The sequence below is a fragment of the Colias croceus genome, chromosome 4 (assembly GCF_905220415.1).
Source record: "Colias croceus chromosome 4, ilColCroc2.1".
Taxonomy (NCBI): Eukaryota; Metazoa; Arthropoda; class Insecta; order Lepidoptera; family Pieridae; genus Colias; species Colias croceus.
In genome coordinates, this window is record NC_059540.1 from 3,279,499 (window position 1) to 3,297,282 (window position 17,784).

The 17,784-nt window shown below is 32.5% G+C and overlaps 1 protein-coding gene and 1 pseudogene across 1 annotated transcript; both read left to right on the forward strand.

Annotated features, from left to right (window-relative positions):
- Window positions 1–165: 165 nt before the first annotated feature.
- LOC123691270 (NADPH oxidase 4-like) lies at window positions 166–14,178 on the forward strand. Its single transcript, XM_045635571.1, has 12 exons — window positions 166–397; window positions 3,880–3,975; window positions 4,171–4,369; window positions 5,689–5,786; window positions 8,923–9,101; window positions 9,310–9,424; window positions 10,877–10,972; window positions 11,682–11,819; window positions 12,321–12,427; window positions 12,893–13,015; window positions 13,136–13,726; window positions 14,010–14,178. Exons 1-12 carry the CDS (start codon window positions 335–337, stop codon window positions 14,131–14,133), a joined length of 1,929 nt encoding a protein of 642 aa, XP_045491527.1. The 5' UTR covers window positions 166–334; the 3' UTR covers window positions 14,134–14,178.
- Window positions 14,179–14,471: 293 nt separating this feature from the next.
- LOC123691271 lies at window positions 14,472–16,704 on the forward strand (annotated as a pseudogene).
- Window positions 16,705–17,784: the final 1,080 nt, after the last annotated feature.

Below are 17,784 nucleotides of genomic sequence, written 5' to 3' on the forward strand. Positions count from 1 at the left end.
AGGTACGCGAGCCTTTCTTTTCAACTTTAAACGAGAAATAGTTAATTGGTTTCAGTCTTCAGGCAATTTAAGACAACAGCTGGACTGCACTGTAGCTACGATGACCTATCTCCGTATGCTCTGGCGTTTTACGCGGCAGTTACTAGTCAGGCAGTCACACGTTGCTCTCCTTCGCACAACCGCGGCTGTATAATGTTCGGCCACACGTGACATTATTAAAAAAAAAAAAAAAAAAAAATAGGCGGGAAATTCGTTCGAATTTTTTCAAACTAAAAAAATGTTTTTGTCATGAATTAAATAGCCTGTGTATTGTAAATTTTATATTTATTATTTTATGCGCGATATGGCACGTTTTATGAGTGTTGGTTGTGTATTTTTAAAGCAGCGTTTCTTTTTGGTGAGTAAAACATTTAATTCATGACTTATCAGTTATCATTATAATATTTTATCCATCCAAGTTTCAATGTACGTATCTGTATAAAAATAAATAAATCAAACTTTTCATTCATGATAAGTCTTACTTTTTATTTATTACAAAATAGTTCCAGTTACTTTATAATATAAAAGCGACTAACATGAAATCACTTTAAGTTTGTTCTTGCTTACACAATTCCAAGAAATCGGTGATGTCAACTTCGCGTTTTGTTAAGGATAATATGAAACTATTTGCGTACATTACTGTTATATGTCGCGAATATAGACAGATCTTGCATTGTACAAGGGCAGTGAACAGCATGCGAGATTTTTGCAACGTGAGCACGGGATTCTGTTGTAACGGTGTGGTATCGGAAGCGTGATTTGGTTTTGTTGCATTCTTTAAAAGCCATATGTATTGAGAATCCTTATCACAATATGTGGTAATAAATTTTGTGGTCAATAAAATAATTGGCAAGAATAAAAAAATACGATCTACGATTCTATACTGCTTGCAGTTCCTTATAAAAAATAATAATATCGAGTTGAAAATGGTTAAAAGCTGTGGTTAAAAGAAAAATTTTCAATTTTCAAAAAGTTATATTTTGAATAAGTTGTATTATTTTTAAGGTGGGATATTTTACATATTTCGATTTTCCACATATTATACCTATGAATATTATTTATTTTAAAGAAATGTTCTTAGCCGTCAAAAATAATTTAATATACTATTATCAAAAAAAAAAAAACTGCGTCCTCTTATTTCTTCAATGTTATTGATAGCTATAAATTAGAAAAAGATCGCAGGATAAAACCATTATAATTTATAATTCCCAGAAATATAATTAAAACTGGATACTCTGGATAAAACAGGTAAACCTTGATTAGTGTTAGGTTAGGTTTCGTTCCTTTTCCTTTGGATCTTTTCGATGAGGTTATCTATACATATAATAAATCTGTAGAAGGGTCAATTCTGTACATTGAAAATATTGAAAAAATAAATAGCAGGGGGTGTAACTGGATCGATACCAAGCCCAAATATGTGATCAAAAAAATTTTTGTCTGTCTGTCTGTCTGTCTGTCTGTCTGTATGTTCAGGCATCACGTGAAAACTAACGGTTCGATTTCGATGAAACTTGATATAATTATTCCTTATTATCCTGGGCATAAAATAGGATACTTTTTATCCCGGAAAAATATGAAGAAAAAAAATAAATCTTAATTTTTCTTAATTTTTCCGCGCGGACGGAGTCGCGGGCGGAAGCTCGTCTCTTTCTAAATTATTATGGGTGTTATAATGTAGTTCCTTTTATTTTCTTTTTGTACAACCAAATTATTAATAAATAAACAATAAAATAAAATTAAGTTTTTAAATTTTTTACAATTGTATGTATAAATTATCACATTAGATTTTAAACTCATTCTTCATCCTTGAAATGTGTTTTATATAACAAATTTCCTATTTATTGTTTAATTTATCTGTTTTCATGAATTACGCACGCGTTGAGGCATTGACCGTGTTTGTTTTTTCATGTAGACAGGTGTCTCGAAGATTAGGCGTTGCTAGGTCACAGTTAATTAATTAGATAGCTCTAGGTATGTGTTGATTGATATCTTATGTAATTGAAATCTTGGGTTAAGTGGAAGGACATTAACCTCATGTGTTTGCTTAACGTAGTCTGCTCTACATTCCAAAAAATGCTCTACATCGTAATTTGAGGATATAGAGTCATGATATTATATTTTTATAATGCAAAAACAACTGTAACATTTGAAAATAATTAAAAATTGTTGGATATAAATTAAAATAAGTAGTTGTTTTGTTATAATTTATTATTTGATATTATTAGAGAAAAATATCTTCGAGTGCCAGCCAGATATAATCTATGACCCTTACTATGACCTATATTTTGTTTTAAAATCTAGATTAATAACTGACTTCATTCTTAAAATAGCTTTAATCTAAATAAAGGGATGATGAAAATGATTATAATATTTTTCTTTATACATTTACTAGAAAGTCTTTAATTTCGTGACATTCTTAGTTTTAGAAATGATAATCTAATAGATCACAATAGGTAATTTATCACTTCAAAGTAAGTAATACGACATCTTTGATGTATTGATTTATACATTCAATAATTGGTACAATGTAACATTAGTACTCAATCCCTAACGCAATGAAAAGCCTATATGCGTGCGGATTAGTACGGAAACGTCATCTCATAGCATGCAAATGCAAATGAGATTTCAAACATCGCGTTCAACATCCAATAATTAATGCGGGGCCACACCCGGGCCTCAAGCAAGCTGTCATCGGTCCCATATCCCCATTCAGATGTTCAATGGGAGTGCGCTGTCAAAGCACTTGTATAGGTTGTCTTTACGCACAACATTTGAATAGAGTCTGCTCTAGAGTCTAGAGTAGGTACAGTTTGCATCCGACGTTAGCTTGCTGCGATTTATGTTCTTACGTCTGTACAAAGGTATGATAGCACCTCTTTTGCTTGCAATTGATACGTAGTTATTGTTGAGAAAAGGTTTTTAACTTCACGACTGGCTTTACATAAGGCTTGGTATTTACTATCAATTAATTAATATAATGTGATATGCGAACCTACCGAATTTAGAAATAAGTATATAGACACGCGACATGAACCGATAAACATTTACAAGTAAGTGCTTATCGCTTCATGTCTCGTAAAGAGCTTTTTATCAATGTAATACCAAACCAAATGGTAAGGTTATTATAGTGCGTTAGAATTCTTTAACATTCGCAGTACCTGATAGCGAATGTTTTAGGTATGTATTGAAAATGTATACGAGGATATTTTGGTATATAGTAACCATTAACTAGTCATCGTTAGAGCATATTGGAGTTTATCAATACTGTTTGTACGTGAGATAAACAGTCTTGCTAGGTTCAGAAGATATATTGTGCATGTTGCGGTTTATTTCGCATTTAAAATAAACAGATGCGTCAAAAATTTCAGGGTTACTGTAACTTACACAAATTTAGTAATCCAGACAATTTTGAAAAAAATTACGATGACCATCTTGATGTTTTATTAGTTATTAGAAGTCAAAAATATATAAGAAATTAAATCTCCATTATTATCTCTCAGGTACTTTAGACTGTACCTACTTAAGATACTGTGGTTTGTTTCGTGCGCATGTGCATGATGTATCATGTATTTATTACATAATAAATTTGCACATTCAGTTTCTATAATAATATACTATATATTTTGTATCGTGACTTGTGGCCTAGATATAACCTCGTATATCTTGTTAATTTTATAAGTTTAGGTACACATTGCGTTTTCCTTGTTGAATACATCATTTCCTTTGACAACTATATAATACTCATTTGAAACTAATTCTTAATTATTAATAATAATTTTATGGCACAAAAAATGAAAAAAGTGTAGAATAAGTTAAATATAGATATTTCTTTTGTTTCAGATATCATGGATCTCACTAGTCATTTATCTTTTTTATAGCAGTTTTATTTATTATTCGAACGGTCGACAATTTTATTATTTAAGGCGAATGCTAGGGGTAAGATTTTTTATATATTTGTCCCTGTACAATAGTGAATAAAAAGTACATTTTTACTGTTATATTTTTTCAAAGTTATTTATTTTTTCAAAGAATTTGTCGTTATTACGTAGCATTTCACGTATTTTACGTACAGTTGTTCATCAAGATTGAGTTAAAAGAAAGCAAATTATATCATAAATATTTCTTTCACAGTCAGGTCTCTGCGTATCCAGAGGAACAGCGACAGTTCTTAATGTTTGTTGTGCGCTTGTACTGTTGCCTCTATGTAAAAAATTGAATCAAATTCTGTATCGTGTCCTGTCAAAATTATGCCCAGGACTCTTTTTCTTCTGGTTGGAGAGGGCGAAAAGTTTCCATATGACTGTAGCCTGTACGCTTCTGATATTTGGCGGTAAGTTCTAGGTGTTTAAGGTGTGATTTAGTTACAGTATATTATACTACTTAAAATATGAAAAAATAAATGGCACGAAGTTTGAATTAAAGTAATTTCTTAATCTCCATATTAACATTTTCTGTTTTAGTGTGTTAATCTCTTAAATGCAGATCCAAATTTTCAAAGCATGCTCACAGATACAACTCAGAAAGTTTCATTCAAATTTACAGTGTTAGAGGAACTTAACCGAAACTTAACTTTAAGAATTTACTACGCTCTCTAGAAAGTTCTGCAGCCAGCTTTACGTAAGACTTTGCAAATAGTTCAAAGTTCTTACCGTACGCACTTTACGAGAGCCGACATTAACCTGTTCTACTTTGACTGCTCCTTACTCCCATTCTAGAGAGCGAATTCTAATTTCTAATTTTACAAACGAAACGAAATTTCCGTCAATTTACTACTATCATAAGCTATGGCAAGTGTTTGTTATGTCTAAAATGCTGAGTTATTATCGTCCGAATACTCTCTTATTCGGTATTTCACATTGCTGTTGCGTTGAAAACGGAATAATAAAAGAACAACCTCAAGTTTACATAACTCTACAAAATCGTCTCTACCAACATCTCGAATATTTTTTTTATTTTTTTTGGAACTCAAACAAAGGTCTAGACGTCCACTCATTTATTTTAAAAAGAGTGAAAATATTAGTAGCTTTGCTCACAAAGCTCCTTACATCTTTTTTAGACCTAATACGTCCCTCAGAACACGATTAAGTCCTTCAGACGTAGGCTAATGACGGTACAACACCGTTTGGGAATTGAAGTAAGCGTACAAAAGTTAATACGAAAGCATGCGGGAATGTTTGAAAATAGACGCATATTAAACCTCCTTGTTTCATGGGACATGGGTTAGTGTGAAAGGAGGGAGGGAAGGCAGTCTGTTATAAGCCAGTGGTTATTAGGAATGCTTTTGGGAGTGATACATCAATTATATTGGTAGCTCGATGGCACATTTGTAATTGCTATATGCGGTTGGAAATTTCAAATATTTACACCTCATTTATACATATGATTTTGTAATTCAATTGTTGTTTTGAAAGTCCAATTATTGGAGGTTTTACTGATACCTGAAAAAATTTTGGTAAACTTATTCTTTTAGAATAAATCTATGTTAATTGTGCCTATTTGGGAATCTAAAATCTATATGTACCTACATATTTTATAACTACATATTCCATCTACAAATCTTGGATTCCTATCACATATCTGGTTATAGTAAAGATGTGGAAAACATGTATAAATTCTCTTCAGAGATTGCATTTGTATATTTTCTTTCAGTCATACATTCCATATCCCACTTTGTAAATCTATGGAATTTTTCCCGGAGCTATGATGAAGAAAGGATCGAAATAAACCTAGCTAGATATAAAAATGAGGTGAGTCACTTTTAATCCTATTTATTGAATTACCTAGGTATTGTGAATCGACCGTAATAAAGCAACTTGTACTGTTTATTTAAACTACTTTACATAGATATCTTATGAAGCGGAACAATGGGTTGGTATGATGGGTATTAAAATGCTTAGGTTATTTTGAAATATTGAAATGCCAATAGTCCGGTCAAGTCCTAGTGAACAATGTTTAGTTATCCGGAAATTCTATTAAAATACAAATTATTCAACTATGAATTAGAACGGCTATTTTCTTCGCAAACATTTTTTTACAAAGAATGCAAATCTCAATAGCAGTTCCTCGGAACACTGTAAACTGGGCAAAAGGTGACTATGCAACATGGAATGAAAAACGCTTGAGCAAAACTCATGTGCATTTTAGACTAAACGTGGGCCACGCATTGTCGAGTCCTCGTATGGGGTATAGTGGATTGTCTTGTTTCCGAGCTGCATGATGAACAAACACACTCGAGTGTTGGAGGTGATTAAAATGAGAACGTAACCTTTGGCCAGGACAAGTTATATGCGTTTATTTCCTGAAAGGACACGTAATTGCTTTTTTAATGAGGATATTTAGCACGCATATCCTGTTTCAGTAGGGATTATGAAATGAATTTTTACGGTGTGTAACATGGTTTTTTATTCATACGTCTCTACATTTTAAAGATTTAATTTGTTATATTAAATAGGTAATAGAATGTTGATTATATTTTATGCAAAAGTAATGATCGGTTTAAATGAGAAATATATAATTTGTTTGTAGGTATATACTATACGAACTATAATTAGCTTTTGAAACTTTAGCATCTAGGCAAGCTAGCTCAAGGACACACCCAGGAGCAATTATTCACTCGTACTAAGTACGTAGTACGTACGCTCGTAGTACAAGCGTCTAATAGTAATATTACAAGTGCTAGTTGACCGTATATTCGTGACTTTGCTGTTTATTCAGAGACCTACAAAAAAGACCCACTCCAGCTCTCTAGGTCTTTGTTTTTAGGTTTTCATACGGAATGCATAATAAGGAATACCGTGGATTTTTTCACGCGAATGTTGTACTAGGAAAATATTTTTCAATAGATTGTAATACTATCTTATATTTTTTAATGCTTAAATAATAAGTATCCTATACCTACGAATGAACCTATCGAATATGTAGAGCAGCATGTTTTTATCTTTAATTTTCATTCTTTTATTTTTTACCAAAATAAAAACTTCAAAGGCAGATTCATTATAGTGGCATGCGATCACATGTATCATTTAAACAAATCTCTATCACTGGAGACTATTTTCTTGTTTCGTACTTTTTGTGCTCTCGCGGTCATACTAATGGTTGAGTAATTTTTGTGTGTGGTCATTGCAATTTGCCTGACTGATTAAATATAACATTGTAATAAATATACGATACTTTTGGAGAGGATGGAAAGGTATGGTATTCGTGATGTTCCGTTAAAAATTTTTAAAAACTACCTCGAAAATAGATTTCAGTGTGTTAAAATAAATGATCATCTTAGTGACGACTGTCCTATGTTATTCGGTGTACCGCAGGGAAGTGTGCTCGGCCCAACTCTCTTTTTAATATATATAAACTCTCTCTGTAATTTAAATCTTGCCAATGGTTCAATTATTAGTTTTGCAGATGATACTTCACTTATCTTTCATGGAGGGAGTTGGGCTGAGGCGTGCTTCCACGCGGAGAACGGCATCAGAACTGTTTCTAATTGGTTGCGAAATAGTCTACTCACCTTAAATCTGGATAAAACTAATTTTATTGCGTTTAGTTCCACAAATTCTTCTCAACCACCTAATGATTTTATATTAAAAGTTCACACCTGTGATACATTCAGTTCGAATATATTATGCAATTGTTCTGCTATAAAAATGGTTCCACACATTAAATACCTAGGAGTTATAATCGATAACCTTTGTAAATGGAAGCAACATATTGAACTTATAACCACTAGAGTTCGAAAACTATCGTGGATTTTTAAAAGACTTAGGGTATTACTGGAACACAATATCATCTTTATGGTTTACAAAGCTCTTTGCCACTCAATTATCCAATATTGCATTTCGGTATGGGGTGGCACTTTCAAAACGTCGTTATTAATTCTAGAAAGAGCACAAAGAGGCATTCTCAAGGTTATTCTTCATAAACCTTTTAGATATCCAACTGACCAGCTGTATAGGGAAGCTAAAATTCTGAATGTAAGGTAGACATATATATTGCAAATAACACTTAGACAACATAAAATAACACCTCTTTGTGCTGTCTCTTCTGGTAAGAGAAGAAATGACCTTGTATGCTCTAACCTTATTCCGCGTACTGGTTTCCTTCGTCGCCAATCTTCATACATGAGTATATTTTTATATAAAAAGGTCAATAAAAGCCTTTCTATACACAATCTTACCTTAGTAAAATGTAAAAAGAAGGTTACAGAGTGGTTGCTGACCCAGAATTATTCAGATACTGAACAGTTCAAATAAAAATTTAGCAAATGCAACCACTATAATGGCCACTACATCCACTCACGCGCTTACACACTCATTCACACATACATTCACACACACACACACACACACACACACACGCACACTCATTCAAACATGCACGCACAACATATGAGTATATCTACTAAACTTGAGTTAAAATGTATAATTTAAATTTTATTTTGTATAATTTTGTATAAAAAATAGCTAAATTACCTAAATCATTATTTAAGTTAATATTATGCTATAGTTTTGTTATTATTGTGTCATTAAGGAAGGTGGACCCCAAAATACAGGCTGTCCTAGTTTGGGGTCCAAATGTTACATGTTTGTACCTAACCCACAAATTGATCAATAAATGATTTTTCTTTATTTTTATTTTATATTTATTTATTTAATATCTTAATAACATATTAAAAAATCAGACATTTAAAAATAAATTAAGTTCATTTATTAGAGCTTTAAAGCGTCTGATAAAAGTTTTGGCTCAGGTGGCGCACCGATAGACCTCCACAAACATTCAGATATTAAAAAGTGCACTAGAAAATAAATTGTGTCTTACGGCTCTGAGATCTTGGACTATATTGTTGGTAGAATTTATATCAAATTTTAATAACTCCAAACATTTCAGAGTCCCTTTAACTTATTGATGAGTGTAGCAGGCGTGTCTGGGGTTTCGATGCTGTTGATAATATTAAGTATGGGCATAACGTCCATGCGAGTTGTCAGGCGTAGAGTGTACAATGCTTTCTGGTATACGCATCATTTGTACCTGCCTTTTATGGTGATGCTGATGATTCATCCATTGAGGTAAATATTTGGGCATAAGGCTATGAAAATGTGTTTATTGATATATTGTTCTTTTCTAGTGTTCGTACTCTACATTTTTCGTTATGGCTATCCTTGAAACTTTTAAAGCTTCGTAAAAACTACCTACAAACTACAAGCTGCCGAGTTCAGTTTGATTTTGTTTTTTGTATCAATGAGGTGGTATGAGTTAATAGAACATTGTTTTCAGTGGAGTCCTGAAAGAGGAGATTTTAGACGATGAAATGAACAGTATTAATACTAGTCAATTATTATATTATTCCGAAGAGGTAGTTGTGCCAAAATTTTCAGCTATTAAATCAAAGGTAAGTGACTATTTCATTATTCGTTGTCATCAAACTAATTTTTACGATTTTTCAATTTTGCCTGTTCTGAGTTGATTTTTCTAAAATTGAGCGTTATACGATGTAAAGGCATACATTCAAGAATTTCGGCGTCTATTATCACAGTATTAGATTCAATATCAAATTTGATAACCGCACCCAAAATTATTCCAATTCAGCATTTTGCATATCTATCATTGTCTTTCAACAGGATCGCCGTCATTAATATCCATTTCCTGCAAACGATGTTTATTACGTCATGATTAAATCTCGTTGAAATAGAAACGGTTTTGCTTTTAAGGGGATATAAAGGGGAGGGAGACATTAGTAGCACTTGATAGGGGAATTAAATAATGGACTTAATGTACCTACCAATTTGTCTCGTATGCAAAGCTGTGCTTCCAGACATTTAAGTGATATTTATTGTACGTTATGCTCACAGCTTTATGTGAGAGTTTTATCACTTTCTATGGAGGTTTTAATAGCGAGCGTTATTATTTTATGTCGTGATAGAGACACATCTGAGTACTTAAGTAACGGGATGAGCTTTTAATTATTTTTTATCTCATTTATCCCTTTAATAGTAAAATGTTTATTACGCATAAATATTGGTGTTACATTACTTCAATTAGGTGAGTCAGCTGTATAAAACCACAGCACTTATAGAACTTAACTTTATATCCAAAGTGCTCTATTACATTAATGTATTTAAAAGGATTCATAAGTTACAAGCCAATGAATTTCAAAACGCAATTCGTTTTAATCAATCCTGTTGGTTAACCATTAATAAGTATGTCAACTTGAAATTTATGATTCACTGGTGACCTTGTATTTAAATTTAACCTTATACGCCCTGAAAACGTACCTAATACATTGAAAGTTGATTCAATCAGTGTATTGGCTGCTTTGAATTGATAGCATTTGTTGTGTAAATGTCTCATTGTCATGGTCGTGATTGTGGGATAAAATTGGGGATATATTTTTAAAAGGAATTTTTGTTCATACCTGAAAAGACGTTAAAAAACAGGGGCTTAATAATAATTAATGCACCTATCTATGTTTATCCTATAGAAGGGTCATGCGTATCCAGCTTTCGTTGTTTCAAATGACAAAAGTTTGCTTTTGAATCTCTACGGTTTAGAATGTATTATGAGAGTTGACATGAAAGTTTTGCATTAGGTATTTGACTAATTAATATTGACTTGAATACTACGCTGGTGAATTCAAAGTAGGATTTATAAAGCTCTCATTATCTCTTTCCGATATTCTTGTTGCTTTATTAAATCATTTATTACGAATTGAACCACAGATGGGAATGTATTATATGCCTCATAGTAATTTTGAGATACAGTACCAATATATTTGACAAAGCTAATTTTATTATTAGATACAGCATTTTTTAATCAAGATGATTTATTATTTATTTATTTTCAGACGTGGCTGTGGATGGCACTACCGCTTAGTTGTTATTTTATGGATCTGTTGTGGAGGATTTTTGTTAGAAACCTATCAAAAGTGGCGATAGTTAGGGTAAGTGGTGTTATTAAATGTCATCTTCGGTGTATAGTTTCATATCTTGATATCTCTATTTTTTGTAGGTAAGAGATGCATTTGGACTTCGATTTGTTTGTTTTCACTTTTCATTCAACATTCTTAAAAAAAATTAAATAAATAAATACTTAATTAATCTTTTTACAAATTATAGTACCTACCTATATATTAAGAATTTATCATTTACAACAGTAATCGGATAATACTCTTCCAATAATATTATAATAAAACGTAATAAAATGGAGTCTCCAACTGTATGCAGCCCAGTAACCGATTGAACATAATCCGCTTTGCCGCCAACGGTGGATTCCTTCTAGATTGCTGACTGTTGCTTTATTAATTTCATTATCTTATTAAGGTTGCGATTAATTTATCTTATAGATATATTAATCTCAAAAATGTTTGTTCACTTAGCCTAAGTTAAAGTGGCTCAGGTATGGCGGAAATTATTTGCTAAAATTTTGCATTTTTCATTCTGTAATAGTAGGGACCTATGTTTAACTGCAAGTGTTTGCTTCAAGTAAAGATATCAAAATTTAATCTTTCCGTTTTGATCCCGAAAACCCCATAATATATCGATTTCTTATTTAGGTACTATTTACGCAATCATTTTTCACTAAACCTTTACGCTAGAAACAAAATCGTATAAAAGTGTTTGCCAATACATAGCAATAACAATCCCTTCCAGGTATCCCACCTGGCAGGTAGGACTCTCAGTATAGTACTAACTTCGCCAGAAAAGTTCTCGTGTCGCATGGGACAGTATGTGCTGCTTCAGTGTTTGGATGTGTCCATGATAGAGTGGCATCCATTCACTGTTGTTAAGGTAAGATTGAAGTTAGGTTTAGAATAGTTTTCTTTGTGAAGAATGTTATTAAGTATTTAGAGTTAGGTTTAGATTCAAATTCAAATTCAAATTCAAATTTCATTTATTTACAAGAATGTAGTTACAAAAAAGGTGTTGTTACAATATTAAGGCGCTAATACATAGAGTACTTTGAACCACTGAACCTTCATTGGATTGTTATTTTATATTGTCGTTTATATTTTTATCTTTATAAATTTCATGGGGGAGCTTTAATTTAAATAAATACTCGCCCTTTTCTATAGTGATGAAAATTTACGACAGCAAAAATTGTCTGTCCATCATCTCTGAAAGTTTTTTCTATACGTCCATAATTTCTGTATCTATAGAAACATTTACATCCACTTATACAATTATACATACATACAAAGTAATATTTCGCATTCACATGATTAAATTTGAAAATAGTGCACATAACAACGCAGGTATATTTGGCTACAATGTACACCACTGGTATTCCAGATTCCAACGAGTGACCAACAGGAATTTGAACTGTGGGTCAAAGTCAAAGGCGACTGGACTGAAGCGTTGGAAAAGGTGCTTTTGGAGCGGGAACATAATCAAATAAGGTGATTTACATTTGGGACTTTTTCGTCTTTATAAAGTGCTAAATAGGGTGCTCAATTATGTGTGTTTTGTCTTATTTTGTTATGTTAGGACTCCGTCATATGATATGTAAAATTTAACGATGTGCTTTCAGTTCTGTACCATTCATTTTTGCCTCAAAAGCCTCAAAAGTGTTTTAATTAAAATAGCAGGAATTAATTACGTCATTGTTATAGACTGTGGTTATAGATGTAGGTACTTAACAAACAAACACTCGATACCTACATACCGAAATGTTCACATACTTAACTACTTGACACACTAACTTTATTACAAGGGCTTCTAGTGATTTTCTTCGAAGTCTACATTTCCATTGCAACAATGTATTTAATTCCTAGTAGCCAGTAGGTACTGTTTCATTATAATAAAGTATAATAGAGTCTTTAGGCTGTGCTTTAGGTATAATCATTAATATTATTTTTGGACAGCGTTTTAATAGATGGGCCATTTTCGAGTCCGATGGAGGGCGCGAGTAAGTGTGATATAGCGATTTGCGTGGCGGCTGGCGTGGGAATAACTCCCTTTGTAGCCATGTTGGAGGATATTTGCAGGTAATTTGTCTATGAATTTTATGTCAAAAATATGCAATTAATCGCTGCTTTCAAAATTTTGTTCCTAATAAAAAGAAAGTTCACACTAAAGGATTAATATAGTATTTTTTATGTCAACAGAAATCCCAGAAGTCGATATCCCGGAAGGATACATTTAATCTGGATTGTACGAACTGAACGCGAAGTATATTGGTTGGCAGAATTAGCCAATAAATGCATAAGTGAGCTCAGATACGCGAATCGACCAGATAGACTCCATCTTGAATTATACGTTACTAATTCTAAAGAAAATAAAAGCACTCAAGCAACACATACAATAATTGTAAATGATAAAGGCAATCTCACTCATGTATTACAAAGAGATAAAATTAACGATACTGAGAAAACTATACTTTTGACTCCTAAAATCAAAAGAAATAGCTTTATAGATATAGATGTTAAGATTTACAAAGATGATTTCAGTGCAAAGAAACCAGTGAATAAAAATGCACGCAAAAATGGATCGGGGGATGAAAATGCTACGCTTCTAACTCCTAAGCTTAAACGGAATAATTTAGTTGATATAAAAATGGCGAATCTGGGGAAACTTAACATTAAAGTGGATGCAGGTTGTGATGTTATAAAGGACTATCCGTTAGTTGGGTGTAGGATAAGAAGAGGAAGACCGCATTGGGATCGAGTTTTTGGGTATTGGGTCCATTTGTATCCAGGGTAAGTCTTTTTTTATTGCATACCAGGCTTAAATTTAGCATTCTCGGAAATTTTGTGTTAATTTTGAATATATTATGTTTTTGAAAATAATCATGGGATGTATAAAATAATACTTCATAAATATTTATTAGTTCACCGCGCGGTCGCGGCTTAAAGCCGACGGTGTCAACTGCTTGAAGCGGTCCGTGTACGGCCGCCCTAATATTGGAAGAAAATTCGTTATATTTCTGAAATAGAAACGGTCTTTACGTTATTTCTTTTACATCTATGTTTTATTTTTCAGACATCACATAAATCTGTATTGCTGTGGACCAAAGAAATTAGTGAAACTATTAAGGAATAAATGTAAATACACTTCCATGAACACAAAGACGAAGCTGTCTTTTATCCACGAAGCTTTCTCTTGATTGTATTCCGTGTATCGACTGACTAATAAAATATAGTGTATTTTATTTAGTGCGTTTTATTTATCTCTTTAAATAATGTCGTAAAATCCAAACCTAACTAAACTATATAAATTTAATGAGAATTAATTATACCTACGCCTATTTCTTTCATATAACGATCTCGTTCTAGTTCGATTTACAATTTGCCATTAAGTTTAAATTATTCTCAACTATATTTCATGATTACACATTTCCTGCTGTAATTTGCGAAACTTTGTTGCTAAAACTTTAACCTGCACTTGCAATTGATTAGTTTAGTCACATAATTTAAAGTAATTTTCATGAGCGCTATTTGCAGAATGGCTGCGCTCAAGTTAGCACTGTTTAATGCAGAGCAAGACTTTTTCAATTTCAACGAAAAATATTTGTACTATGTTGGTTTATGGCCTAAACATGAATCCAATCTTCAAGAATTTTTATACAAAATATTTGAAATTATCCTACACCTTCTTTCTATCATTTATATCATTATAACTGGTATTGGAACATATCAGCATAAAGATGATACGATAGTTCTAATGTCCAACTTAGATAAAACGCTCGTGGCATATAATTTCGGATTTAAGGCAGTCTTCTTTATTCTAAAAAGAAAACAGCTGAAAGATTTGATATTTGAGATAAAACACTCTGGTGATGTAGTTACAGAGGACCGGAAGAAGTTTATGTCTTTACATATAATTTTTATAACAGTTCTGTCCACGGCCATAGTTTCGGCGTTCAGCTTACTGGCCCAGTACAAAGGCGAGATGACGGTCGAAGCTTGGATGCCCTTCGATCCACTAAAGAGCAAAATGAATTTGTTGCTAGCGGGTCAAATATTGGCACTGACTTTTATCCCGTGTATGTACAGAGCGTTCGCCGTGCAGGGACTCGTTTGCACTATAATTATGTATTTCTGCGATCAGTTGGATGAATTGCAGAACAGAATGCGGGGTTTGAATTTCTCTGTGCGAAATGAAAATGTAATGAGGATGGAGTTTAAGGAAATAATTAAAAAACATGTACGCTTAATGAGGTAATGTTTTTAATGAGACGGAAGTTTGAAAGACGCATAAAAGCATGCTGGGGTGGTTGTAAGGATGTTTTAGAGTGATATTACTCTAATGATCCTCTGTTTCAGATATTCAAATACTTTCACGAATATTTTCAAAGAATTCTTTTTAATACAAAATCTAGCTGTGACTATAGAATTGTGCTTAAACGCATTAATGGTGACCGTGGTGAGTAAACTTTTTATTTCATTTACCTAAATAAAATTACCTGCTAGCAGGGGCGACTATTCAGAAGTAATGATGCATCATGCAAGTAGCAAGCACTAAGCAATATTACTTACTATTTACTAAATATATGCAATTAGAAGAAAGTATCAATGATAACATTTCCGGGATTATTATTTAATTTCAGGTTGGTTTTGAACAGAAAACTCTACTAGCAAGTTTTGTAGCATTTTTATTCGTTGCATTGTTAAATGCTTACATATTTTGTTACTTGGGGGATGAGTTAATCGCAAAAGTAAGATTAGTATTTAGATTTCATTGCTTTTGTTAGTTCCTACAATATTTGAATGGATTTGATGTGAGCAAACAAGTCGACATATGCGTCTCAATGCATCATTAACATTAAAAGCATAACGAAGCATATGGATGCGCATAGGGAAAAAACAAACAATCGTGCCTAGTGGCAATTAGTCAACTCAATTGTTGAGAGGGTGTGGGTTCGATTCCCATAACTGAATTGAATTTTTGGAAAATGTGTTATCTGAAAGAAACGTTATACATATTTGGTCGTATTTATCAGTTTTTAACCTGCTATTCTCAAGTCTGATATAATTAATCTGTTAGATAGTACATCCGATAAGTCTATGTTACCTTCTAAACAATAATTAGAATAATGTTTATATAAGAAGTGAATTATTAACCTAAAATATTTTACGCAAAGAGTGAAGGTATAGCGCTGGCCGCTTACGAATCTCCGTGGACATCTTGGCCTGTGGACCTTCAAAAAGATTTGTTGATTGTGATCAGAGCCGCACAAAAACCGCTTAAGCTCAGCGCCGGAGGCATGTCTATTATGTGCATTCAAACGTATAGTCAGGTTGGTTGTGGGCCTTTACAAGATGATAATGAGAAAATGGTCAGACTTTATATAATAAAATACTAACTGACTGATTCAATTTCTTCATATCCTTTAACATTTCTATAAAAAAAGATTGACTGAACCTTTAGAGGATTGGACCATTTTTTTCGATCAATTTGAAAATGTAATTATTTAATTTTCAGGCACTTTACAACGCCTACTCGATTTTTGCCGTGCTTAATGATGTTGTGGATTAGAGAAGGTGCTCCTTCTTTTATTGAGTATGTGAGTATGTAAGATTCTTCTTGTTAAAGAAACTCCGTGGAAAGGTCATAAATAGTAGAGCTTGTGATGGCAAAAATGAAAGGAATTGGGAATGAAAGAAGGAATTGTATCAATGGATTGTGTCAAAAACTGCAGTATTGTGTCATATGTATAAAATTATTGGTGATATAATGTTATTATAACAAAACTTTTATTGCTTCTATGTTTGGTGATGACGCCCGATAACAAAGTGGTTAAACCCACTTATGGCAAAAAGAAAAGAACTAAGAGAGAAGGAAATAAAACGAAAGTTACCAAAGTAACTAGCAATTATTGAATTTGTTTGTATACTAACAACACGTATACAATTATAGTTCTTCCTGTGTAGTTGTGACCATCTTTTAGTTAAAACAAAAATCGTATCTAGGCTGTTATGATGCCATTAGATTTATTATTCTCTATCTAATAAAACTGACTCTGCTATTACTTTTTCAGACAAAATCTAAACGTAATAGATGCTTAAAAATTAAATGCCCTATATGCTTTGAAAACTTTGCAAAGCAATCCGTATCCTCAACCATATGTGGTCACATATTTTGCACGGAATGTCTAATTAGAGCTATAAAGATGCGACCAGCCTGTCCCACGTGTAGAAGAAGTTTGAGGAGCAGTAAAACACACCATCTATTGTATCTTGAAAACTGCGTATTTGACGAATGGGAATAGATCTTGAATAGGTACTTCGTTTTGAATAGTATAGACACATGGATTTTAGGTACAAATTTTCTTTTGAATCACGAATAATTATTGCAATGCTTTTGGTAGGTTAAATCGTCATGTATATGTAACGAATTAAATGTTGTGTGGTGTTTCAATAAAATTTTCTTAATTTAAAAGCTTTTTATTAATTTTTTTTACACATAATCCCAAAAATTTTAAGCTTTGTAATACCTACCCATACCATATTCATTGATGAGAAATGTTTTAGATATCATAACATTTTTCTTTTTGGTTATTCGTACAGTTTTTCAAAAACTATACAGGGTTACTTGTAAAACACCGGCAACCTCGCAGGACAAGATAGCTAACATCATAAGCAACAACATTTGTTCTACGACTTTTGATAATTTGTTAGATTTTATTTTCATACAAAAATAAATATTCATTTAATTTTCCGTTTGAATATTATAAACTCTACGCCTCCCAAAAATTCTGTAACCAAGAAGCGAACGAGAGGGGGAAGGGGGGGCGTCGCGTCGTCCATCCGATAAT

What these genes read in the sequence shown, in the direction of transcription:
- LOC123691270 (XM_045635571.1), top strand. Translation starts at nt 335, where the DNA reads ATGCGCGATATGGCACGTTTTATGAGTGTTGGTTGTGTATTTTTAAAG. An exon ending in ATTTAAGGCGAATGCTAGGG is followed by an intron (nt 3,976 to 4,170) that starts GTAAGATTTTTT and finishes TTTCTTTCACAG; the next exon opens with TCAGGTCTCTGCGTATCCAG. An exon ending in TTTCAGCTATTAAATCAAAG is followed by an intron (nt 9,425 to 10,876) that starts GTAAGTGACTAT and finishes ATTTATTTTCAG; the next exon opens with ACGTGGCTGTGGATGGCACT.